The 11,951-nt window shown below is 31.8% G+C and overlaps 1 protein-coding gene across 3 annotated transcripts; it reads left to right on the top strand.

Moving 5' to 3' along the window:
• Nucleotides 1-1,588: 1,588 nt before the first annotated feature.
• Nucleotides 1,589-7,043, top strand: LOC137919374 (uncharacterized). Of its 3 annotated transcripts, none has more exons than XM_068762430.1 (7): nt 1,589-1,813; nt 3,027-3,193; nt 3,335-3,503; nt 4,053-4,253; nt 6,050-6,155; nt 6,251-6,375; nt 6,503-7,043. In XM_068762430.1, exons 1-7 carry the CDS (start codon nt 1,780-1,782, stop codon nt 6,595-6,597), a joined length of 897 nt encoding a protein of 298 aa, XP_068618531.1. In that variant the 5' UTR covers nt 1,589-1,779; the 3' UTR covers nt 6,598-7,043. The 3 variants fall into 3 exon arrangements, with proteins under 3 accessions (XP_068618531.1, XP_068618532.1, XP_068618533.1); XM_068762431.1 differs by lacking the exon at nt 1,589-1,813 and adding an exon at nt 1,860-1,971; XM_068762432.1 differs by lacking the exon at nt 1,589-1,813 and adding an exon at nt 2,488-2,570.
• Nucleotides 7,044-11,951: the final 4,908 nt, after the last annotated feature.

The raw sequence follows: 11,951 nt of genomic DNA, 5'->3' as shown, positions 1-11,951 counted from the left end.
GATATGCTGCATAAGGTAAATGCTTTATTGGTAATGATAAACTGAAAAGACAGTCGTATACGCATTCAATAGACAGCAAGTTTCATCATGATCCAACTTGTCACCTCACACATGCCATACGACCGCTGAAGAGAACTACAGTTGTCACGTCAGAGGTGACTTTCGACCGATATGGGTTAAAATAAAAAAACGTACAAATTATTTTTAAAGGATTGATTTAGTAAACAGTGACTGTAAAATAATGATGAATTTTGGTATACTATACTCAAATTACTACATTTGTACGGGATAAGAGTTATATATAAATAATTATTGTATCATTTATTTGGATACATCTATTGATATTTAATCTGATATATAATTTACTATCACTGGTGAGCCTGACGTACATACTTGAATTTAATCAACGATAATCGATTTACGCAAATTCAATGCGGTATTTTCATACACGTTATCAGTTAACAATGTTATATATTTCCTGATACGTATACAATCTTTTTTGTGGTTAAATCTTGCTGAAGTTGAAAATTGCGCATGTGCGTAAACGATACCACAGTATGATAACAGCTTACTGCTGTGATCTTTGTGGTGAGTTGTAACGGTCGGAAAAGAAAATACCAATCTATAATTTCTCATTAGAAATGGACAAAAAAAATCCATGTAACGAAGCAATGGTTTCCTCTGAAGTAGACAATGAGTTAGATTGTACCCAAACTCTCGCGTACGCTGAAAAATCAATGTTAAATACGAATCAGACATTTCCACTATTACAATACGGTGTGTACGATCGTTTTTTCTACATTTCAGCGCTTAGTTGTAAAAAAAATATATGCTACGAAATATTTGTCAAATTTATAATATTGGTTTTAACAAAATAATAATATTTAGGATCAAATGTAAGTTTTTATCATCTCCTCAGTTGTTTATAAACGTTCTAAAGAGGCATTTAATTTTTACTCGTAGGTGTTTTACTATTTCGTATCGCGTAATTTCTTTTTCTTGGCACAATACACATGTTTCTTATTTTTATGCGAGATGAACTGTATTGTATTCTTTTAATTTTATTATCTAACATAATTTTTCTCATATAAGTATTTGGATCGAAATAAAAGTTATAATTTTAGTCAAGAAGTATGTATTTATGTAACACTAATAATAATAAATTTAAATGTTTTTAAAATAATAATTTTTTAATTTCAAATTCGTACATTATGTAAGTGCCATATGAAATAAATTTTTCGATTTAGCTCAATTAAATGTGGCGATTATCGACGTCTATTAATTTATGATCGTTTTAATCTATTTTGTTCATCATTATTCCTTAAGGGTATTAGAGAAATTATAAACATATATAGCCTTACGAAATTTAAACTATGTATACATGTGAAGTAGTTTGTAAAAGAAAGCATAAGAATGAACATAGAATTAAATTTGCTAAATTGAACCTTAAATTAAGTAAGAAATGGTTTAGTTTTAATGAATAAATACATGAACTCTGTTGTAATTGGTCAGACGACTCTTGACTGCGGCCCTTACCGTGTAACCTTGCCGCGTTAAATTAAATATAGACCGGCGGGCAGTGTCGCCAACACCTAGGCACAATCGCAATCACGCCCGAGTTATGTACACTACCATCTTATCATTGAAAATGGATGAACGATTACACCATAATCGCCTTACATTCGTTCGTTTGTATCTGAAAGTGTTTAATAATTGCAAAACGGAGTGCGCGGCGGTGTAGCCGGTTACGTTTTGTGTGCGTGAAGTGTTATTTTCGTAATGTCATCGACGCAGTCGCTGACTGGGAGAAAACGTTAGTACATTTTTAGATTTCACTCGAATTCTATTTAGTAAAATTGTTTGTTTTAACATGTAAAAAAGTTTGACGTTAATTTATTCATACGTTGAGAATTTACCCGTGAAGTTCCCGACCCAGTTTTATCGTTGTTATTTTCTACCTGTTCTTAATAAGTTAGTACAATTGAATTTATTTCAAACATTGGTTGACTAACCCAGTTTTTAAAGTAGGATAAATATTATCTCAGATATGTAAATATAATAATGTTTTTTCACCTAAAAAATTTACGAAAATAGCAAGTTTTCGTCCTATAACGCGATAGTAAATCGAAAATATTATTAAGCGTGGTTAAATCACAAATAAATTAAAATCGTATATATTTTTAATATGTTTATAAGATGTATATTTTGATGTATTATTCAAGTGATTGCGTCAAACATTGGGTATAGAACACAGTAAAACACCCAACACTGTGTTTTGATGTTTATTTATGTTAGACATTTGGATTCGTTTCAGCACGGTTAGTGCTTTTAGGATAAACTATCTCGTCCGCTGTACATCATATACAGAATATTCAACTGACGTTACAGTACGTCTGGATTACTTAGATAAATTGCCAAGTGAATGTATTGGCTGTGCACCTATCTCCAAGTGTCAGTTCTTGACTTGCGTAGTAATTATGTACTAGTGTAATATTAATAGACTGTTTTATTTTAATTCCGTATAGATTTTTATATAACTATTATTATATTTAATTTATCCAGCGAAGCAGGTTCGTTCCTTTGACATTTTAATAAAGTTTAAGCATTAATGTGTGTTACTTAAGAAACATGGTCTCTCACTTATGGCATCATTGGCAAACTAATAGTCGCTAAATGACTATGGAGAGGATAGCGCTCAGAATTTATCTAGTTTTTCTTTTACTTTTTATTTTCGGAAATGAGGAAATCCAGATACTAAAGATAGTAATTAAAAATCCCAGCGAATTGGTTAGTTCAAGTGACAGTGGGCAGGCCATATAGCGCATAGAACAGACCGTGAAACGGCAGCGCAGGGAGTTCTCTCACAAAGTGGACAGATGACCTTGCTAATGTCGGAAGAGGTTCGACGTAGGCCGTCTCTAACCAGTACTATTGGAAATCTATGGCGAAGGCTTATGGCTGAAGAAGTCTTACGGATGAAATAATGAAGATGATGTATATTAATTTAAAACGGATTTATTTTTCAGTTGTCCTCAGTACCCTCCTCGAAACGGATCACTACGAGAGCCTTATTAAGGACTTAACATGTACGAAGTGTGGCAAATACATGAAACCGCCTATTCATTTGTGCGTAGACGGTCACAGTCTATGCGGGCCATGTTTCGAAAAGAGCTACCAGTGTCATATTTGTAAGGTGTGCATGCTACTGAAATATCTTTCTTATTCATTTTGTTGTAATTGTCTAAATTTAATTGATATGTCAATTATTTGAATTATGCTAATTGTTTTATTCACCTAATTTACCATAATCATAATCGTGTGACAATGATTGTAGAAAGAGTTCTCCCTTGTACGTCCAATGGTTTTGGAGTCTTTAGCGAACAAGGTCCTGTTCCCATGCACGAACGAAGGCTGCCCAAAACATGCAAACCTGCCATTGTTAGAGAAACACATTCCTCATTGTCAATTCCGAATCATTAACTGTTTTATGGCTCGAGTTTATGGTAAGTGCGATTAATATTTTAATAAAAATACTAATTAAATAATTCTTAACTTTGACTATCACGCTCGCAGTAAATAACATACATCTTGATCTATTTTATTAATGTAAGCTAACTTAAAGGATTAAGATGAAAATAAAAAAAAATGCTATAAGTATTATGATCTAAGGAATATTACATCTTATATTATAAAGTACAAAGCGTTAAAATTCTCTTTGAATTTCATAACGTGATCAAAAGCATTAAGGGCTTAATTATTATTACAATGAGTATTAACTTTTCTGTACCTAATAACTTTGTTTTGTAATTAAATGTATATTAATTATATATTATGTACACACATAATTATATTGCATGATTAACGAATTAAACGAAAATTAGAAAGTTTAAATCGTAAAAGAAAACTACGATTTACAAAGCTTCTATTTCACGAATCAATAAGATTATTAAATATTTTAGAGGTTAGTTGCGGGAAAATAGTTAACAGTTTTTTGATAAATGCGTGCGCTGTCAATACAAAGTTTTGAATCAAGTTTCTATTGTAATTTACAGGAGAATGTTCATGGGAAGGGCGTGCTGGTGAATGGATGGATCATTGTTTTGTAGAACATAAGCAAAAAGTAACGGAATTACCCTTCATAACCGTAAAGGACAAATGGGATGCAAAAAGAACTGAACCTGTTCTTAATTATTTCTTAATGAAATGCTACGATAAAGTCTTTAACGTCTACCAGATTTACGATAAAAGGGGAGGTAAGTAGTGCCGTGCTTAGAACATATATAGGGTAATAGGACATAGCTTAACTATTAACTAATAAGTTACAATAGTTAATTTTATTTATTTACGTAGAACTTGTGGCATCTCGAAGCATTTTACTATATTTACGATTTTACTGTATTTATTATTATATATTACCATATTATCATTACGTTATCATTTTTGAAGCCATTGATTTTTGGATTTGGTGTACCATACATTCCCCTTTTTAGTTGTTCATCGTTATTGATGAAGGTCTCCCACTTTCTGGAAAGCCTTGGTGATGGAGATGTCTCCACAGGTCTCTATGACCTTTTTGAATGTTTTCGTTATTATGACGCCCATCACCACCCATACAGAGTCCGCCCATTGAGTTGTTGATTGCCCTCTTATTCTTTCGGCTGCTCCACTCCGAGCCACCGCAGTATGACCAGTTGCATACTTCACACTATGAGATGTGGACTCTTCGTCACACCGGGTATGACCGTATTCTGCCAGATCGGATCGTATTCCGTCATATTATTTTTCTCCCGACTTTCCATTAAGAGTTTCCTTGATTTCTGCACCGTAGCGATATTTAAAATAAAGTTAGTGCGCCTTGCTTCCAACACCGAGCATTCGGATAAAGTGTAATAAGATCCGGGCCCCATACTCTCGTATGCTTGTTGACGTGTCTTCAAAAGGGTTGGCTACCGCAATCGCAACTATGGGTTTCTCGATGTAACAGAGTTCATCGCTGGTAGATGGAGAGAAATTAGTGATTAGTTAGTGTTGTTCTTATGAATCCACGTACTGCGCTGACAGTAAATCACATATATTCTCCCTTTTCGGTATTTACACCTATTTCCAATCGTAGCTTATATATATTTTTCGATTTATACATTCCATAACTTTATAATGCAATATTCATAATTATATCATTATTTTTAAACAAGCGGTCACGATATTTTTGTTATAAAGGTTAACACCTGGCTAACAACGTTTCTGTTTTATTGATTAAATTTGCGTGTTTATGAGTAATTACAAAATTCTCAAAAATGGTTTGATTTTAAGGTTAAGTTGTTAAGGACGGAATAATTAGATTTGTATCGTTTCTTGATTTTCGGTTAGTCTATATACATAAAAACGAATATGTCTGTCCGTACTCGATAAATTTTAAAAATCGTTCACACTCAGTCGCCGTAAAAATTTAATAAATTATTAGGTATATACCCAGAAGATTTTTTTGAAGTATCAAAACTTCATTATTGTTTAGATTTTTAATTAGATGCTTAACAGAGCAACGCGTGAATGGGTACACCTAGTATCTTATAAATCGGTTGTTAAGAAGATAAAGAAAGTAAATAATAAAACAATATTTAGTATGAAATATCAGGTAAACTACAATTTACAGCACAGTAAATACTTTTATTCCATTTTTAATACTCTTATAGGCCAACTAGCATAGTTTCCACTTGACAACTTATCACTTCGATGATTATCGAACAAGTGACCGAGCTCCCGACTCAATAATCAAATCGCTGTTGTCACAAAAGAGTGACGGGGTCTAGTAGTGCTGCCATTAAAAAAAAATACAACTACCTTTTATAAAATTATTACACATGGTAATGTAATATGTATTTTGTATTAACGATATGTATACAATCATTTATTTCAATTTCAAATCTGAACTTATAACTAAATTCATTTTATTATTAGCATGATTTTAATAGTTCTCTCTCAAAAAGAAATCCTTCAAGCTTGCAATAGTGTTTCGAGGAAAAGTGTAAAAATGTTATAAACTTTTTCACAGGAAGAATGATGTGGACTGTTCTGGTAAATGATGATAACGCAGAAAAATTTTATTTCGAAATTGACTTGTTTTTACCAAATATGCCGAGTAAGAGAATAATTTACAGGTAAAGTAAAAACTTATTTTATGTAATTTATCATTACGTGTTATAAAAGAGGACCGGAGAATTCATAAAAATAAAGGAATGTAATTCTTTTTTAGACGACCTTGCAAATGCGAAAAAGATGCCGATTTCCTAGAACACACGCAAAATGTCTACATTCCTGTTGAAAATGTTTTTTCGATGTTAGATGAAAGTGAGGCTATGAACTTTACAGTGAGAATCGGTAAGTTTGAATTTAGAATTCAAGTAATACAAGCATTTAGAGCAAAGTGGACGTAGAAAAAAATCATATCATTAACGATTGAATAATTGAAAAAAAAAACGAAAACTATAGATCACGTTTGTTTTAGGTGAAGTTGAAAATTTACCGTTGCTTGAAACGCCTTCCGAAAGCGAAAGTTTAATTTTACTTCATAACGATGATGTCAAGGAGCACGGGCATTAAGAAACAATAGTTTCAACACATGGATAACATAATCATCAACATCATTTAGGCTGATAGATACTCATTGGAATGCATAGGTCATCCTCAAATATCGCCGCGATGACCAGGTTTGGTGAATGGCCCGCGTGACGGTCTACTTACTGGAGGACTTACCTACGTCACGTTTAGCAGCTCATGGTCAACACTCAAGAAATTTTCGGTCCCAGCAAATAATAGATGAATATCCCCTATAACAATTTCATAAAGACGAGAACAAATTGATAATTAATATTAGAAATGTAGACATTTTTAATATTGTCCAATAACGTTCATTACAGGTTTACTTTAGTTCAAAGGAATAAAAATATTTTTATCATCAAAGAAATTATCAAACACAGGCAACTTTTTTGTAAAAAGTAATAACTAATTTAGATTGAAGATAGTAGGCTGATATCATATACAATAAATCATACGGAAAATAAGTCTTTTTCTTTATATTATTTCAAAGATAAATTAATGATTAGAATTTTTATGTACATATAAGATGACATTTCTGTCATAATTTGTGTACGGCAATCAAAAAAATCCTGTCTTGAATTATAAAAAGAATCTTATCGTAATTTATGTACCAAGGATGATTGACACTTTCCGTTTCGAAACTGTCGCACGCAGACATTTTGAAGAAAAAAGAAAATTAATGTATATTTTCTTTTAGCTCCTACAATATTAAAATCTAACCTACATAAAAAAGATAAAAAAGTGAAGCATGCAGAAGGCAAAAAACAAAACAAAGTTTAAAACGTACATTAAAATCAATAATTACTAAGAAATTATTTAATTTGAATAATGCTAATAAATATAGACTTATTCAGCCGTGACGCCCAAAGTTACTCTTATGTTATAAATGTAAGTACGAAGTGTATAATTGCTCGTCATTAGTAATTGGATCCCTCATCATTTACACAAAAAACGGAAAAGGTACTATCACATGTTGTTATGTATTGAAATAGACTAGCTACGATGTAGTCTTTACATTTATGACACTTCTTAAATCTTTCAGATGCCTTATCATTTAATACTTGAGTTACTTTCAAAATTTGACATTATCGGTTCCAAAAACCATAATGCGAACAGGGCGATTTTCAATCTTGTCACCGCGTTTAAGTGTATTTTATTACATTTCATCGGATCAAAGAAAGTTTTAGGTCCCCTCCTTATTCCTGTTAAAATAAGACAAAGTTTTTATGTCGTTGCTTGTTTAACGAAGATTAAGTTCTATTATTAGTTACCTAAGAGAAAAAGGCTCTTGAAAAAAAAAAAGAACTTTCATTATTTTACCGGTGAATATTATTATCGAGTATCGTATTAAAGATTCTCCGAACCGCAGTTATTAAACACGAGTAAGGGATAACAGATTCTTAAGTCTCATCAGTTATAAAATAGTTTTCTCTAAAGCAAATTAAAATAAACTTATAGAATAGAACATTAAATAAAGATAATTAATATTAAATAAACATCCTGCCTTTTCCACATCTTAAAATTCAATTTCCACGCCTAATTAATCTTGATCTCTCTGAGAAATTTATGATAGAAAATCGATAAGGTAATTTATCTAATTTTTATAGCAAAAATTTTATAAATCGTGAAAGAAGATTGATGATGGTCCTATTTTACTGAAGATTCCAACACGACAAAAAAAGTTATGAGGTTCTAATTATCTTTAGTATATTAAGCTTTATTACGTCAGCATAAGTTTGTATCACAGAGTCATCCGTAGGGCAAAATAAATTACACCCCATGAATCAAGAAACTTACTAATTACAATTGATACAAATAAATATTAATGAAACATTTCGAAAGAAAGTCATGGGGAGAAACGCCTGAATTTTGTCTAGTAAAAGAAATACTTGATTCTAGCTAGCGGTGCTGTTAGCCTATGGTCACAGTCAACTTATTTTTTAAAGATAAGATATAATTATCTATCGCTAAAAATCGTAGCTTATTGGTTACGGACCTTGGCATATGATCCTAGAAGCGCCAGTGGTCGTGAGCGCCAGGCCTTCGTCATATTATGAAAATTGTAAATTTTGTTATTCATGCTTCAGGCATAGATTAATGGTAGGCTTCCATCATAGTTGGGTGACTATGAAAATTTATTTATGACAAATTTGATTAGTAAAGGGTGTTTAAGGTCTGAGTTATCTAAAGGTAAGCCAAAACTGTTTGTCCATTAGGGAAATATTCTTAATAGTTGTCCATGTAACATGTGTAAAATGTGGTTTTAAAACTATAACGTAAGTAAAGTTACAATTTATTAAACTTTAGGAGTGTCTGGAGAGATATAGCCACTATGTGAAGCGTCTGGCCATGGATGTCGTCATTTGTGGCGTTACTCCGAAGCAAATATCGGAAAAAAAATACGATTTATAATTTGACAAACATAAGATGCTATTTTATACTCCTTTCTATTCGTCTTCAATTTATTTAGGAAAGTAAGCGCCGTGTTGCCATTTAGGTAAATATTTACCATAAAACATGATTTAGTTCCGACTTCTTCCTAGTTATTAGTTATGTTTTGGCAAAGCAATTGTGATCACGGGATCTCACAGTCTCTTGCCATCTTATCCCCTCCGAGGCACGTCGCATATATAAATTCAGAAGCGATGGGATCACGAGGGCCCTCACTTAATTCGACAACGGCCTTTAGATTTAGAGCTATTTACCCTACCTTGAGTAACTAATCTGTCTTTGGCGTGGACTTTAATTCTAATTACATTTAAAACTTGCGTATTGCTTGACCTTGTGTTTCTCGCGAATGAAAAGATTAGTGCAGGGAGAGATAGAGTCCATGCTATCCGCACATTCTTCTCGTGTTCAGACAACTTTCTTTTCAAGGCTTTCATTCTCTTCCTTTTATCATTTCCAGTTTTGCATCTTGAATCAACAATGGAAACACTAAGGATCTCACGAGACGACTCTTACTTCAGATTACCTTTAATAAAAATAAGATTAATATTTTAATTGCATTAAATGCTTATCTGTACATTGTGTAGTCTACAAACAATATTCTATGTAGCCTCAGGCCAGCACTGACAGCGAGGCAATCTATACATCATAATAGAATTTTCGACTATGTCATGTGAGGTAGATCGCATCAAATATGCCCCGAGGTAAGCTCATGTTGCACGTTTCGGTCGTATTCGATGTTGATAATATGTGATTCAAATTTTTCAAGAGTTTCTTATTTACATTTAAATTTGAGTTTTTTTTATAAAATGATAAAATAGCAATTGCTGCAATAAACATCATTTTGCTATCGGGTGCTTAACAGCTGTTTCAATATTAAATTATATATTCAGTTTATTAACTATCATATTTAAACATATAATAAAATGAGCATCTTTGCCAATAGCACCAATATCACTATGTTATGATGGCGCCGTAGTGCTTAACGTAAGGTAAATGCTCTGTTCATAGCGATACGATATGAAAAATAATTTAAGTTTTAGTACAATATAAATTCACTGATCACAGAAAGTCATTTAGTTCTTTGTGTTTTATTACAACTAGAAGCTTCTAGTTTGCACCAAATTTGTTGGGAATCATTTCGTTGGATTAGAGAAACTTCACTCCTGCCCCTGATTTAATGAGCAAACTTTCTCTTTAGCTCTCCTTGCTTAGCAACGAATGACCACTATAGCCTATTTATGTGTCCATGTTTTCTTCCGCGACACATTAAAGTTTTTATAACCTTAGGGGAAAACTTTTGAAACAGCTTTGTAACGATGCTGTGACACAAAGAACACACAAAAGATTGCCTTTTTTATTTCTGTTGTTACTTTCTTATTTCAGCACAATTTTGGTTTTGTTTTGACAAACTTAACAAATGACTTTTAAATGGCGACTTTATAATAAGGTACTGTTATTTTTTTGGTTAATTTTAAGAGAAACTTATGTGGCAAGGAATTGTTGCTTTGCATTTTGATACGTTTTTGATTCTCGTTGTTGTTAATCTATCCAATCTAAAGAATTTATGATCTGAAAAGTGTTAGAAGTTGATGATGAATAAAATAAATATTTATATAACAAGGTTTACTTTCTATAATTTTTCAAAAATTTTACCTGTAACCTATTTTATAAAAATTTTTGCAGGTCTTAACGACAGTATATTGATAAAAAAACTGAGTTATGCAAATATAATTATATCGACGAATAGTTTATAAATTTTTTGAATGCAGTATCTCATAAGTCACCATTACTGCGCTTCACATTCTTGTGCCTTTTTTGTGTTTTGTTATTAAAGTCCATGTTTGTCTTTATAGTGTCTTCATTAAGAAATATTCATAAATTGGTTCTACACTGCTCTGTTTTTGGCTTGGTAGAGAATAGCTATTTACGACGTTTTTAAGTCTATCCTGTTTCCAGGAAGTGGTTCCAGAAAGTGGCACTTTATCTGAATAGTTCTTTTGTCTCGATGTGATCAAAATAGTACAGTTGTTGATATTAGGAAATGGACAGTCTTCAGTTTGCTGAGATTGTATCTGTTATTACTTTTTGCTGTATACATTATGTGCAGTTCTGTTAGTTAAATCAGGTATAAAAAGATTTTCTCTTCTTTTGATCAGATGCATGGATTGAACATGATTCAGAAATAGTAAAACTCACATGAGTATTGCTTAAGCGTTATTCCTCAAGTGTCCGTTTTACGGACTTTGGTCAACTTAGTACTACTTTTGTCACTACTATTCTAAGTTTTATCACAATAAATTTGTACATAATGTTTAACTTCAAAAAAAATTTGGAGTAAATTCTTCATGGATTTTTAAACTGTCAAGGCTCGATTAAAAATAAAAATAGTATACTTAATTACAAAATACACAAGTACTATCTTATTTTTAGCTGAAATATAAAACAATGATTTATAAAACGAAACTGTATAGTTTATGGGCACGTAATAGGTTTATCAGTTTTCATAACTTTTGATAAGTTTGTAAGTAACATTGAAGCAATGATTTTGGACTAACCTAATCACAAGCAAACACTTGATGATGAGTATCATAACAAATTTTCGATATGTGTGTCTATTTCCTAGAGGAATAAACTGGATCTATTGGATTGTCGATTCCGAGATTCATAACGTAGATGCAATTGCATTTTGATTTGATTTGTTTCCGCGTGGATAAATGGTGTTGCATTTCTTACTACTGAAAGTTGTTAAAGATTGTAGTTTTATGATATTTTTTCGAGAAAACGATTTGAAAATTCAGTAAATTGAAACGAGTTTATTTGTCATCGTTTTTTAACCTCAGATTATTAAAAAAAGGTTAATAGTCAACTATTTCACTGATTCATTTTCATGTGATGATTGAATGTTA

The sequence above is a fragment of the Battus philenor genome, unplaced genomic scaffold, assembly GCF_028537555.1.
Source record: "Battus philenor isolate CCGP_79_NKW_IND1 unplaced genomic scaffold, ilBatPhil1.0.hap1 SCAF_16, whole genome shotgun sequence".
Lineage (NCBI taxonomy): Eukaryota > Metazoa > Arthropoda > Insecta > Lepidoptera > Papilionidae > Battus > Battus philenor.
This window is presented reverse-complemented; position numbering and strand designations above follow the sequence as displayed.